Genomic DNA, 15009 nt, shown 5'->3' with positions numbered 1-15009 from the left:
TGAAATCTGCTAAGGATGCGCAGTGTTTGTTCAGGTAGCGTTACGTGTCCGCTACGCACGAGTCCCTGGACTCCCCCCCCCCATCCCCGCAAGCGAGACGTTCTTGCCTCCAGGGACTGTCCAGGTGAAATGTTTTAATTTGGAAAACTCGGTGACGGCCAGCGCGCACACTCAACACAGCAACACGGACGTCAGGAGCCACGTGGCTTTATTCTCGGCCGTACTTCATCTCGTATGAAATAGCACGAGGAAAACGGTGGCCAGGAAACGTAATTGTACGCGGCGAACGGGGCCAAACAACGTAATAATTACATAAAACATTGTGTGTATCAACAGGCTGCTCATACAAATAGAACGGAACATGGCACCACAAAAACCGCAAAGCTTTTTTTGATTATATAATCACGGGACGGACAAGACCACCTGCCGACCGACTCATAAATAACGCGTCCGCGAGGCCCCCCCCCCTTCCCCCCCCAGCCCCTGCCCCTCCAGTCTGTACACATCGGGCACGGAATATAAAAATTACAAATTTAATTTGTGTCACCCGCACGGCTAACGCAGTCCCCGCACTCCAGCAGCTATAAAACATATGTACACGTTCCCAGATTGTGTGATGCAATGGCAGTTTAACACGGGAGAAACGGCTTCCCGTCTCCCTCTCGAAACGATTCTCGTCAACGTCGCCGAAAAACGCGGTCGCTCGCAGAACTCGTCGACGTTCGCGCCGGACGGTTGCAGGGTAACTCGTCGGTCTCTTCCGACGACACCGGGTCTTTTTTGGCGTGACGGATAACGGCGGCTGTTTGTGCTATCCCCGTACACACAGAGTTAAGGTTTTGAAGGCAGGCAAGTTTGTTTGAAACGGAAAAGGCATGGTCTCCGAGCCGGCCCCGGAGCAGCGTGTCTGAGAGCCGGTGCTCTCGCGCTCCCCGTTCGCCCGAGCGGCCGCCCCCCCCCACCCCCGGCGGTCGAGGCCAACGAAGCAGCCGTCGCAACGGCCGGTTAAACGGCGCGGTCTAAAAAAAAATAACACGACGCGCGTTCGCAAACAGTCTGGACGCGCAGAGCGATCGAAGCGAGGGCGCCAACGTCGTCCTGCCGAGCGGCGGCGCGACGCGAGAGGTCTGCGCGGCCTCGCTAATCGGGGGATCGAAATCGGATATGGATGGGATAATCGCTCGATTGACCGCACGCTCAATTGACCGCACGCTCGATTGACCGCACGCGGTCGTCGGCGCGACGCGGTCTGCACACCGGCAGCTATGTACACCTTTATACACGGCCTTTAGGGAACCCCGGGGGTTAAAAATTCCCCTCGCGTGACGCAACGGCAAACCCTCGCGTGACGCGGAACACGCGAGGAACCGGCGACGCGGCTGGGCCCACTTTGGCTTTGCCTGGCTCCCATGGCCCTACCTTCCAAAATTCTACAAAACAATTAAAATTATACAGCGTTAGACATCAAAGTTGTATTCATACTGCATCACACTTTAAATAGGTACTGTAATATAGACTTCTGTCACCTACGTATGCACGTATATTGAATCTGCCCGTGCTCTTGACGCCGTTCCTGCTGCGGGGGAAGGGCAGGGTCGTTATTTATTTATTTACACGCGGCAGCGGCGCCCTGCGTCCGCCCTGCGTCCGCCCTGCGTCCGGGTGCCTCCTCCGCGACCGGGTGCCTCCGGCCGCTGGCGGGTCACGGACACCGGCGAAGGAGTTTGCTGCTGCGGACGAGGGGGTCTGTAGAGAGCAGGGACCACGACAAACCCTGTGCCGGGACGGCGGCACTAAAACCACCCGACTTGAAACGCGAGCGACAACGGGGAGCTCTTGCGAAAAGGAGGTCGTGGCTGCACTGTGTCGAGACGTAGCGCTCGTTCGAGAATTCGCTCCGACCGCCGTTTGTTGCACAATCAGAACCCGGGCCGCTATGGAGACTGGAACTAAGTGCTGCGTGTTGGCGAGTTGATGTGGAGCCTTCGCGTTAAGCACAGCCCAGACGTCGTCGGTCCCTCTACGGAGAGGGTCCAGGGAATCGTGGACAAAGACGACGGCGCTTGGCAGAGCGGCCGGCTGTGCAAACCTCCGCTGTCTGCCAAACGCCGAGGCTCGTTTCGGCAGCTAAAACGCGAAGGCCGAGTTGAACTTGCAAGTCCGGCCCCTACTCCCCCGCTCCACCTTGCCAAGCGTCGGTTCGGCGCACCGCGTGTGCACAACCAGCAGCAGCGGAGGCTGCGCTCCGTTGCGACGCCTCCACGCGAACGCCGCTCGCTCCGCGAGACGCCGGCACGGAGACGCGCGCGCGGGTCCCGCGCTCGGCGAGCTCCGGGAGAGGCCGGGGGTTACCGAGCCTCTACCTCGCGGCTGCCGCGCGGCGTCGGGGAGCGGTCACGCGCATCGCCCGGCGCCGCCGACAGCGGCGTGACCGGCGTGAGCGGCGTGGAGCGGCGCGGCGACGGCGCTCGGGCCGAGGCTGGGATGAGCGGCGGAGGGCCGCTCGTGGCGGGGGGCCCCGCGGGCGGGGTCTTGGCGAGCGCCCCGTTGTGGTGACCGTGGCCCACGTGAGCGTGCGGGTGGGAGGAGGGGGGCGCGTGGCCGTGGTGGGGGGGGTGCAGGGACGGGTGCATGGAGCCGGGGTGGAGGTGGGGCCCCAGGAGGCGTGGGTAGTGCAGCCCGGGGAAGCCGGCGGGAAGCAGCGACGCCCCGGCCAGCGACGTGTGCAACTGCGCGTCGAGCAGCATGGCGGAGGAGGCGGCGGAAGAGACGGCCGGGTGCATGCGCGAGCGCTCCAGCTCCAGCGAGTGGAGGCGCTCGCGCTCGTCGCTCGCCAGCCGGCGCGGGTCCAACAGGAGGCCGCTCGCGATGGCCTGCTCGCGGCCGTAGTCGTGCGGCTCGCGGTCGCGGTACGCGCGGCTCTGGTCGTACATGGCCTGCATGTTGGCGTAGCGCTGCATCGCCACAAAGTCTCGGCCCAGCATCTCCTTGCGGTGGTCCATGGCCGCGGCGTAGTGGTCGCGGAACGGGTGGCGGATGCCGTCCCACAGCGGGTAGCGGTCCCGCCCGGCCAGGTGAGACAGGCCCAGGTAAGGGTTGGTTGCCGCGGCCGAGACCATCCGCCCGCGCTCCAGGCCCGCCATGCCGTTGAGGCCGAGCGGGTAAATCTCCATGCCGTGCGGCGGCGGCGGGAACGCGTGCATGGGGGCCGACAGGTGGGAGTTGTCACTTGACCGGGTGTGGAGTTGCTGCGGATGCGGTTGAGGTTGGTGGTGCTGGTGCTGGTGCTGATGCTGCTGCTGCTGCATGGGTTCAGAGCGCACCAGCACCACGTCGCTCTCCTCCTTGCGCTCCTCCTTCACGCGCACATCGCCGGGCTTCCTCGGTTGCTCCCCACGGCGCTCCATCTCCCGGGCAGAACCCTCCGCCCGTCTCTCCGCCTCTCTCAGCTGCCGGCTCTCGTCGGCCGTGAGGAGCCGCGGAAAGGGCGAGGAGCCGCCCCTTCCATCCGCCGGCACGCCGCGCAGGTCCAGCCCGCCGCTCTTGGCGAGCTCCTCTGGGTTAAGTCTCCGGTCGAGGCTGCCCGACTTGCCATAGTCCTCCAGGCTCAGCCACCGGTCACGGCTGCCAGGCCGTCCGTGATCCTCCGGGGCTTTTCTCTGCTCCGCGTTCCCCGACCGCGCGTGCTCCTCCGCACTCGGCCTCCTGTCGGTGCTCCCGGGCCGCACGTCGTCTCCACCGCCGCCGCTCTGCCGTCGCGCCGACGCGGCCTTGCCGTAGTCGTCGGCGTGCGCCCTGCGCTCGTGGCTCGCCTGCTGCTTGCCGGGGAAGGTGAAGTCCCGGGCCCGGTCGTCGTCCTTCCTCTCCGCACCCGGCGGCTCGCGCTCCGCCGTGCGGTCCCTGTCGCCGCTGCCTCCGCGGGCGTCGGCTGCCGGCTGGCGCTCGACCGAGCGATCGTCCCTCTCGACGGCGCCCCGGTCCTTGTCCCGCGAGTCGGCGTGCGCCCGCTCGGCCGCACGATCCCGCTCCGCGGGCCGCTCACGGGAGTCGGCGCGCGGTCGCTCCGGCTCGGCGGGACCCGGCCCTCGGCTCGCGCCATGGCCAGGCGTCGACGTTGTCGTTGTCGCCGCGGGAGACGAGGAGGAGCTGCAGTGCCGCGATTTGCTGTGCTCCGCTCTGCCGAGAGATCACCGCACGATCGCAATCATCGCACCGCACACGCCACTAGTCGGCTTCCGTAGAGAAGAACCCACGATGCACAACAGCACGTTTCCCGCTATTTCATGGAGCAGGCAAGTTTGGGCTTTTAGTTTAACTGGAGGTAAATTATTTCATGAAAAATTACCTCCGGGTGTAGGAACGGGGTCATTAGCATCACAACGTTCATGAGCGAGCATGTACAGCAATGCCAGTGGACAGCGCTAGCCCGTGGACGTTGCTCATAGCGAGCGCGTGACAACGAGCACCAACTGCTGCGATCGCGGTGCGGCGGATCTTACGAGTCGGCTCTCAGCCCAACCGTTTAGAGGAGCGAGCGCGAGGACTCCAGTCAGGTTCCTATGGGTCGGGACAAAGGCTAGGATCATATTTGTCAAGCCTAGAGTAATGGTTGTTAGGACAATGGCAACAGTCATACCTCGGTATTCAACTGTAGGTATAGCTATGGTCGGGGCTACAGCTTCTGCTATGACTCGGTTCCACAACTAAGGATACGGCCAGGGTTGTATCTGGGCCCAGGTTGGGACGTGCGGTCGCCTCACGTGGAGCGGTCGCGGTGCTCGCTGGGCCCGGCCGGCGCGCTGCTCCGCTCGGGGTCGGCGGGCGGCTTGGGCCACGGCGGCGGCGTGGGGAAGGAGGGCGGCGTGCGGTGGAGGCGGTTCCACGGGTCCTGGGAGCCACCCATGGCGGGGACGCCGAGGGCCTCCTTCTGTCCGTACACCCCGTTCGAGGCTGCAACAACAACGCGCGGCGGCGCCCACGCTTCACCTCCGGCCCGCGGCGCGGCGCGCTCCCACGGGTCGCCTTTCAAGTTTGTTTGGCCAGGTGAGGGCTCAAGAGGCCGGGGTAGAGTCTCGTTTCAAAGGGCGACCCACGAGCCGCCAAAGTGACAAAGGCAATAACGCAAAAAACACGGACGACAACGGAGCATTTAGCTCCGATTTCTATTTGCTCCAGCTGAGCAAAGACTGAGGCTGGCAACAACTGCTTCTGTTACGCGTAGAAGCCTTGTCAAACAAAGCCTATAATGCTCGTACAATATTCACAAACGGTAAACACTGCAATGTTGATCATAATCATCTTGGCATGCGTACGGCGCTTGATCAAGAGTCTCAGCAACTCAAAGGGCCTTCACGTCGCATTTCGAACATTGAAACGGGGTACCCCCCCAGACCCCCCCCACCCCCCCAGTGGCAGATGTTCCTGTACGCCGCACCGTGACTCGGCGCCTGCCTGCAAGTGGGCTTTACTCTGCCAGAACGAGGGAGGGGTGGGGCGACGATTGCAGCGTGCAGCCCCAACTGAGCAATTCTTATCCGCACGAGTCCATGCACGTATCGTGCGCCGACTCATCGGAGCTAGACGGTCGCGTCCGGAGCGACGAGAAAGACGAGAGAACCGCCGGAGCGCTTCTGCACGAGTGGCGCAGCGCACGCTCGGCACGCGAACCCCGAGCTCCCCCCCCCCCCCCCTACTCCCGGACGACCCTCCTCCTCCCCAACGGAAACAGATGGGGAGCCATTTGCTTCCACTCCACGGCCGCCGAGGGGTTTAACCGCGAGCCCCCCCCTCCACCCCACACACCCCGCCCCCCCCCCTCCACCCCCGCCCCCCCCACGCAGCTTTGAGACAAGAGAATGCGGGAGTTCAACCTGCCACGGGGAGGCGCTTACTGAGCGCGGGGTTGCCGAGGCCGCCAAACGCATTGGTGCCGAGCGAGCAGAGACCTCCAAAGCTACTGGGCCGACTGAAGGGGTCTGTAAAGACAACGCAGCAGCAGCAGCAGAAGAAGAGTTACACCTCGAGTTTAGCATTGAAACTCAAAGTAGTAGTAATAATAATAATGGTGCTTACAGTGCCAGGGCCGTGCAGGGTGGCAGAGCAAAGGGGGCAATTTTCCCCGGGATGGCCTCACACAGAAGGGTGGCCGTCCCCACAATGGGCCCACGTTTTTGTCGCAAATCAGCGAATAAGGGGGCCTTCACGTGGCGTTCTGCCCTGGGCCTCCAGCCCCCTGGCCACCAGGAACCACTGGGCGGCTCCGAATAGTGCCACTCGTTTACCCAGGAAAGCCTCGCCGAGTCTCGAGGCTCACTTTCAGGAAGGTCCCGCTACACTGGGATGTTTGGCCGATCCAATGAATAAATGTTTGGCTTCCCGTGGGATGAAAACACAGTACCTGGAGAATACCCACGCATCCATACGAGGGGACAATAACTCGCAGCTCCGCTCAATACAGACGTGACAATCTATTACGATGCTGCCATCTCGAGCCTATAACGTCTGGTATTCCCAAGCAAGTCTTTCCGCATGCGAACTGACGATAGACTCAGCCCTGCTTAGCTTCCGAGATGTGACAAGTTCGGGGCACGGTCAGGGTTACTTGGTCGGAGGCGACACAGGGTCAGAGGCCGAGATGCTCGCGGCAAAGGTGCCGGCTCTCTACGCTCGTGCGCCACGCACGCAACGCACCACGCCCTCACGACCCCTACAGCGTCGACCCCCCCCCATTGCAACAACCCCGCCACCACTGCGTGCGTCCCTCGGCATGGAACGTGATCTTAGGAAGCGAGGGAGGCAATGCACGTTTGAGAGGAACCGTGCTGCTGCTGCTCACTGTGGAAACGCGAGGACGTACCGAGGGCGGCCGGGTTGAGGAAGCTGCCGTGATGAGTGGGGGGCCCGGGCATGCACTGCGTGGGGGGTGGCCCGGCCACTGGCGACGCGCACACACACGCATACAGGCGTGAACACATGAACACACGTACACACGCAGACAGATACACGTACACACGCAGACAGATAGACATCAAAAAAAAAAATACAAAGATCTCCCGTATAGCCTAAACAGACTGTAGGGGCAAGTGCTGTTCGCGAGCACCTATGAAGGCCGGAACGGTACACGAGGGGGTGGGTGGCCAGCACCACGCCCGACCGCCTTTGTCTCCCCAGTGACGATGTTTAGACACCGCACCAGGTGCTCATTTGAGGCTGAATCGACCTAGGGGAGGCCCAGGACCGGTTCAGATAATCGTCACTGGTGTTAGCCGTGAGCGGGAATCGAAACCGGGTCGCCGGGTTCATAGCGCAGTGCGCTAACCGCGACACTACCGCTCCCCCAGATAGACATACGCATGCACACACACACGTACATGGACTCACATGCGAACATATACACGTGGCCACTCGTGCACACGCATAAACACGCAAACACACATCGCATAGGCCTCCTGAACAGGGCCCTGGTCCTTCACGCGCAGCGGCTCCCCCCCATCGTCATCTGAAGCCAGGGCTCCGGGGCGGGCTGCGGGGCGCTCCCCGCAGTGCACGAGTCCAATGCAACCTCCCGGCTACCCTCAACTTCCTGTGCTCATACCTCGGAGCCATTCACTCGCCCAACGCTCGGCGGTAAGAGGAGAAGCACGAAGCCCCTCTCACCCCCGCCACCCCCCCCCAGTAACACACCTGCCGAGAAGAGGGTGGCGGGGCGCGTCAGCTCGTGGGGGTGCGCAAAGCCCGGGAAGAGGCCGGGCACGGGGGGGCGGCCGAGTAGGTCGGCCTTGCCCCCGAAGTCCAGCTTGTGCGGGTCCAGCTGCATCTGCTGCAGGGAAAGATGACCCCCGTGAGGATGGCGTCGCCGCTCCCTCGCCACCGCACAACCACCGTCAACCCCCCTCCACCACTGCCGCCGCACTCGCACACACGCTCACACACGCGCACACACTCACCTTCACCTTCTGCTGGTGGTAGTAGATCTGCCAGGCCACGCGCACGTGAGCCGCGCACCACTTCCCCGGCTTCTGTGCAACAACAGACGACCACCGCCATTGCCGGATATTACTCCACCCGGCGTGGATCACACGAGTCACTCCGCTCAAAACGAGCCCGGTGTTTAACCCCGCACCGCAGGTACACGGGGAACGCGCTGCGGACAATGCCCCGTTTACATCGAGAGCAAGGCCGACAATCGATCACATGCACCGTGCCAAAGGGTTAAAATGCTTCAACGGGGACGATAACGACGCCTGCTTGCCGCGGGTATTTTGCGCAGTGCCACAAGCGCACGCCGGTGTCGGTGCGTGCGGGGCGCCTATGAACGAGCAGGTAATGAAGTGATGCACTTACGGTCAAGGGTAGTCTGAACGGGTCCGTGAACTGTCGAGGAACAGAAAGGGGAAAACGTTACCGCGGTGGTCAAGCAAAGCGCAACCGCCGCGTCTGCGCCGTCCCCCCGGCGTCGCCGCGCACCGCGGGGAGCCGCGACTCGGAGCGCGTTCGTGCCGAGCTCGCACTCGCCGCTCGCTCCTGACGCGCCACGGGCGGATACGCCGGGGTAACCACGCTCAGCGCGCGCGAGGGACAAAACTCCGTTATACATTATCAGAGTTGTGTTTTTTGTTTGCATTCCGACTGCAGGAATTGTGGTCAATGCAAACATGACTCCTTGTAAAAAAGGTGTCAGTTTTGTTGCCAGATAAAAGGGTAAAAAAGCAATTATCATATTTTGCTACTGGCAAAGGAGGTTTCAATGGCGGACAAAACGTCCCCAACGAGAAATTAAACCGACTCGACAAATACAACACCAGATCCGCATTTGCGCCGTCGTCGTGGTCAACATACGTAACAGAATAAACAGACGACATGCCTCCTTCCCATACCTCGGGACCACGTCTAACAGAGAGGGTCCTTGCCTATAAACATCAGGCAGTTCACAAGCATAGGTTCAATCAAGCCTGATTCTGCCGATGATGAGACACTGAATGTGAAAACTGGTCCAAAGTTTTGCTGATGTTGAACCAATGGTGCTGAAATCGTGCCCTCCTAGAAGGCCGAGTGGCTGATGAGATGTGTACAAATATTATCATATTCTTTTGTGTGCAAGGACAGATATGGGAAGGACGCGAGTTGTCTCGAACACAATGGGCAATCACCACCCGACGCCCTTGATGGGCACAACGAGCGTCGCGTGGCACGAGCGCTCCGAATCGCTCAGGAGACAGGTGACCGTGACCAGCAGGCCGCGTGTCGCAGGTGCAGCGGACCCAGCCTTCGGGGCTGTGCAGCGGACGGCACAAGGAGCCGTGCGCGAGCCAACAGAACACGCCGAGCGAGGGTTTACCGACAGGCAGTGGAGAGGTGGCTTAGCCAATGTTAGCAGGGAGGGAGAGTCTGGACGTCACGGGCGAATGCCGCGGGGCCCATGTGAAATATTGTCGAAATTTCGGAGCACGGCGGCGGCAAAACTGCGGCCTCTACGGTTTTCACGGCCACGTGCGGCGGTGTCAATTATGCATCGGCGCTGGGCAGGCCGCGGCTCATTCACTAACACCGTGGCGGCGCCCAAGGCCGTCTATTTGTGCCCGACGCTTAACGAGTCGGGGAGTTCTGCGAAATAGCGACTCAGAAATGTTTCCAGGAATCGTGGAGCCCCGCGGGCCAGGCTATTTTGTACAAAACGTCCAGACGGGGACGGGGGGGGGGGGGGGGGGGGCGGAAGCAGCTGTTAGCGCTGTGCAGGAAATGCTCAGGTGGTGCGCGCTTAAGAAACGGCGAACGGGACCCCCGAGAGGGCACGGCAAGCGGCGGTCGGCACGCGACGCCCTCCTCCTCCTCCTGGCAGCCATTGCAGTGCAGTTGTGGTCACGCCGCTTCGCCCAGAGCGAGCGAGCGGAGGTCGCTCACCGAGCACCGCCAAATAATCAGCTACGGAAGACGTCGGGCACAAGAGGTTCTTTCTGAAAATCCTGAACGCGTGGCGCTTTCGGCCTCTTACGTCAGCAGCCGCCATCTATTTGACCTGTGCCCAAAGTGTTCCCTGTGCTGCGAGTCTGTCCCCAGCCCTGCGCGTTTCAGATTTGAGCGCTCGCGACACCAGGCATTGTCATCTACTGCGCACGATCCAACCGAGACCTTGGTGCCGGTAGGGGCCGGCTCCGGGTTTGTGCCCTTGTGATGCGTCTAATGGAGCTGGCGCTCGTGACAGCGTCTCTCTCAGCAGCTCGGCGGAACGAGGCTCGGGAAGGATCTGTGATTGCCGCGGAGCCCTTGAGGGGAAGTTTCGAGTTGATTTTGTCGAACCAGGTGAGAACTCAAGAGACCAGATGAGTCTTATTTTGAGGAGTCACCCGGGGCATTAGTCTGCTGCCAGTTGGGGTGATGATTGCTGCTGTAGAATCCAAATTGAGTAATTTGCGGTGTAATTTCTGAATGTCAAATTTGGACCCTGACGCCGGCACACAACGGCCCACTCTTGCGAATGACGTCACAGGATCTTTAACATCCACTGTCAAGCAGATGGCACGTAGTAGTATTCCGGTTATTACACCGCAGTATTAATCAGGGCGGCCGCTGGATTCGAACCATGAACCTCAGCAACAAGTGGCGAACGAGCTGCCGCTCGGCCACCGTGTCGAGACAGGGTGGCTCAAGCATTCTGCGCTCTCCGCACGGTGGCAAGGAGGACGTGACGCAGTTGCTGAACACAAAGCCTGGGATTCCTTAGGGAGCGGCAGAAACAAAGGAAACGCCTCTCTGCAGAAGCCTACGGTGGTGCAATGAGACCAGACGATAGGGAATGGGACGCCTTCGTTTGCGTTGTCCTCGCTCGCTTTGATTTCATTCGAAGCACAGGGAGCAGCTTTGCTTGCGCTGGGGCTCTGCCTCACGGCCGGCACCGCCCGCCGCACGCTCCGCCAGCGAGCGTGGCCGGGACGCGGCGCCGCTACCCCCGGCCCTCCCGACAGCAGAAGGCTCAGAGCCTTCTCGGCGCGTTTACCCGGGGGTCTTTGGGGAGCATGGAGTGAGGCGCAGGCCCTGGTCTGCCCGCTACGTCAACTGCACTGGAATTCTGGGAAGGAAGGGCGGGGCAACGCGAGGAGGTTACCGCGGCGACAGGCAAGCGCCACTCGGCCTATCGCAGGCCTCAGCAGTCAACGGCACCGACAGCAGCAAAGCAGCGGCAAAGGAGTCGCGAGGACCGGTGCTTTAATCAATGTCCGCTCAATGATTGTTCATCAATCGCTCCGGCCGCGTGCGGAGAGCAGCGAGAGCCAGCAACGCACTCCCTCGCTGCTGCAATGGCCAGCGCATGCACAGCCTCGATGGGAGCAGCTCAGAGAATAGACGCAGCGCTCAACTGTAAACGTGTTAGTCACAAACGCTCACACCAATTAAAATTAGTATTAAATTATTGTTAAGTTTAGGATAGGTATGTTAAGATTTAAAACATTCTGAAATATAAAGTGTGCTTTGAATGACTTAGATGTAATCAAAAGGGGCAATGTTGTTTTAGGTCTCACAACGGGTCATTTTCTCCGATGGTTAAATAAAGAAGACCGACTGAACAACTGCTGGGCAACGGAGTTTTCAAATCGGCATTCACCAAAACAATCGTCGACACGAGCAGCTGGAGCCGACACAGACGCGGGGAGAGGCACGCGTTGTTACTGACAAAACAACCAGCGTGGCATCTTCCTCCTTCCCAACACGACGTATTCAAGCAATGATTTACAAGTACATTCTATTTTGTGAAATATAGACAATATCCTTGAGCAGGCCACGACCTTCGTACGCCGTGTTTACCGGGTGCCAGGTCGTGACATTATTTTAGGGTGATTCTATGGGCGAGGATTTATATTGGACATCCGTGAAAAAGAGCTTCATAGCTCATCGGATTCCTCCAGTCTAAATAAAGGTTCTGATTCTGATATTTGGAGCGTGCTTTTTGAAGTCGATCTAAACGATCGACGACCAGCAGGTCGCCGGCCCTGGCAGCGACGGCGAGCAGCACCCGGCACGCCGCGCGGGGCGCAACTCCCATCCCACAACGCCCCGGCCAGCTACGCCGCGGTGCCCCCCACGCCGCGGTGCCCCGCACGCCGCGGTGCCCCCCACGCCGCGGGCGAACCTCCGTGGAGGTGTGCCGGCGGCGTCGCCGCCGCAGGGCCTCACCTTGGGCTGGAAGGCGCCCTGCAGCGAGGAGAAGGGCCCGGCCGGGGGGAGGATGGGGGCCAGGCCGGGCAGGCCGGGGTGGTAGGGCCCAAAGAACTGCGCGGGGAGGGAAGGGCGCGGCCGTGAGCGGCGGTGACCAAACGCGCGCTCACGCTTTCGTGAGCTCGCCGGCGCGTGCGGCGCCGTCATCGCGGCTCTGGCGCGAGGATGGAATGTTTGTAAAACTATTTTTAAAATCTAATTCCGTGTTGCGATGATACATTTCAACACGGCCAGCCTAAAACGCAGATACATTCGCGATAACATTTACACTCGATTTAACGCGTCCTTTATTGCTTTTGGAATGTTTAGTTTTTTGCGAGCGCCGAAAGCGTTCGTCACTGCCCGTGCCAGTGAGCGAAAGCTGCCGGGAGAGGAAGCCGCGCGGCAAGCAGGTGGTGCGAGCGTGCGGTGGTAGTGGTGGCGGTGATACTCACGCTGTGTCGATAGAAGGGGTTTTCTAATCGGGGACCGTATTTGTCAAACTAGGAGAAAACACAACACCAACATGATTGCTCATTTCTACTGCCATGGAAAATGACAATAGCATCTCGTACCATTTAACATACAGTTACGCGATATACAGTTATTTTAACACGTAGGTTTTCGCGACCAATATCATCCATAATACTGGATTTTTGGGTTAGATCGCGTGTCGGGTGGTGGCAGGTTTAATGACCCATTTATATACAGTTATATATGTGTGTGCAACATACATGCCTTGCTGTAAAGTTTATAAGTCACACTAAAACCAACACTTTTAGCCCAAGTAATGCTCTTACACAGTACGTAATGTATGCCCAGTTAGAAGCGTAACGACCCGCAGCACTCAAGGTGGAATGCATGACTCAATGCAAACCACGAAAACTAGATTCAAGACACGTCACGCGACTGTGCGCATGGCCTCAGTGTCCCACGGGGACGCGGCTTTGCGTGCTCCTGCGAGCACGCATGCACGTGGCGTATTCCACGCTCAGCGCGCGTCGCCTGTGTACGTCGCGCTCACGCAGCTGCCCGGCTGCACGCCAGCGTGGGGAACACGGCTCGTTCCTGTGAAGTCGGGTATACCGGATAAACATCGACACAGCTGCAGGTCAAGTCGACCATTTATGCGCCCACAAATGGCCCACTCAGAACAGGACAACAATGTCATCTTTGACGCGCAGAGCGCACGCACGCACGCTACCAAGTTACTTGGTCGCGCACACGTGCACACACGGAGAAAAGTTCAAAGTGCATTCTCACGTTTCTGGGGGCGGCGGTACCCACCAGGGGCGGGGGTGGCGCGGGTGCGGGCAGGAGGCTGGGCGGCAGGCCGGGCGGGTAGGGCGTGAACGTGTGCTGGTGCGTGTGCTGGTGCGTGTGCTGGTGCTGATGCTGGTGCTGATGCTGGTGCTGGTGGAACTCGGCGCGCATGTACTGCGCGGCTGGGCCTAGCGCCGGCCCCCGCTCGCCGCTGGCCTGAGATGCCAGGAAGCGGCTGTCCAGCTCCTGCCTCAGCAGCAGAGGGTCTGCGGGATACAGAGGAGTTGTGGGTGGCGGTGAATCACATCTGCAAACGCTCAGCGCCCACCCCGGAGACGTCCGGATGAACGGATGTCTCGGCGCGCGCGGGGAGTTTGCCCTCACTCCACAGCAAAAACAAACAAAACAAAAAGGCGATTCACGTAGGGAGACTTTCACGAAGACGTGCGAGACGGCTTCGCGAACCGACTCGACGCAAGATCGTCGCGATCGTAAACGCGGGCCCCCTGGCCGTGGTCTGGGTGGCCTGCAGTTCACGGCAAAGTAGCAAGGAGAGTTGTGTGTCGGGCTCAGCCGGTCCGTCGGTCGGTCAAATGCGTGCCAATAAAACCACGGCCACCACGGCCGCACCGGCACGCACCGAAAACGTTCGAGCGCCGTCACCCCTGGCTGCGGCGGCGCGCCTGGGTGGCCAGGGCTGGAGCGGTTAGCGCTCCGCTCTATGAACCGAGTGACCCAAGTTCGGTTCCGGCTCACAGCCAACATGAGCGATGAATATCTGAACCGGTCCAGGGCTTCCACTAGGTCGACTCAGTCTTAACGAATGCCTGGTGCGGTGTATAAACATCAGCGACAAAGGTGGACGGATGCGGGATTCTGGCCACACACGCCCCCTCATAGGTGTTCCGTGTCGGCCTTCATTGGTGCTCGCTAACAGCACTTTCCCCAACAGTCTCTATAAACTTTAGAGGGCATCTTCGTCTTTGTGAGCGTGCGCGCGAGTGTGCACGAGTACTAGCCGGTGCACGCGCGTGCATCTGTGTGCGCGCCGCCACCGCAACGTGTCCCACTGTGTACGGCGCATCTCGCCCTCTGCACGGCACCTGCCCCGCAGTCTGTCGAGCCTGCAGGGCGGGGGGGGGGGGGCTCTGCCCCGTGTGCGTGTGAGCGGCACGCACCTTGGTAGCCTGCGGAGGACGGGTGCGCGGAAACTTGCAGGCTGCCGGACGTGAGCGGCGGAGGGGGAGGAAGGCTGGGCGGTGGGGGCGGCACAAACATCCCGTGGCCGTGGTGGGGGTGAGGCGGGGGGAGGGAGGGCGGCGGGCGCAGGGGAACCCCCGGGTAGGGTAGCGGGGCGGCCTGGCTGCCCCCGACGGGGAATGAGAGGGACTGGGAAGGAGCCCCCGGGGAGGGATGGTAGGGGATGGTGGGCGTGGGGGGAGACCGGTGGTAGGGGGGGAGGTGCGTGGGTTGGGCCGGGCTCTTCAGAGGCGTCGCGCTCCTGCACGCGGCGGCGGGGAGACAAAGGCAGCTGCGTCACGACACGGTGGCTTGCGT

General features: G+C 61.0%; 1 protein-coding gene across 1 annotated transcript in view; it reads right to left on the bottom strand.

The window, feature by feature from the left end:
• Positions 1-191: 191 nt before the first annotated feature.
• The window catches only part of LOC133348768 (autism susceptibility gene 2 protein homolog), a 269387-nt gene continuing 254569 nt past the window's right edge, over positions 192-15009 (bottom strand). Inside the window, 12 exon segments of the mRNA XM_061561755.1 lie at positions 192-4176; positions 4761-4950; positions 5871-5975; positions 6857-6934; positions 7684-7819; positions 7947-8018; positions 8344-8373; positions 10994-11065; positions 12169-12264; positions 12645-12692; positions 13453-13718; positions 14631-14953. Of these exon segments, the coding sequence (XP_061417739.1) occupies positions 2349-4176; positions 4761-4950; positions 5871-5975; positions 6857-6934; positions 7684-7819; positions 7947-8018; positions 8344-8373; positions 10994-11065; positions 12169-12264; positions 12645-12692; positions 13453-13718; positions 14631-14953 (3244 nt within the window). The 3' untranslated portion in view covers positions 192-2348.

Source organism: Lethenteron reissneri, chromosome 28, assembly GCF_015708825.2.
Source record: "Lethenteron reissneri isolate LAM-NWPU_2019-01 chromosome 28, ASM1570882v1, whole genome shotgun sequence".
Taxonomy (NCBI): Eukaryota; Metazoa; Chordata; class Hyperoartia; order Petromyzontiformes; family Petromyzontidae; genus Lethenteron; species Lethenteron reissneri.
The sequence above is the reverse complement of the archived record's forward strand: the minus strand, read 5'-3'. Positions and strand labels throughout refer to the sequence as shown.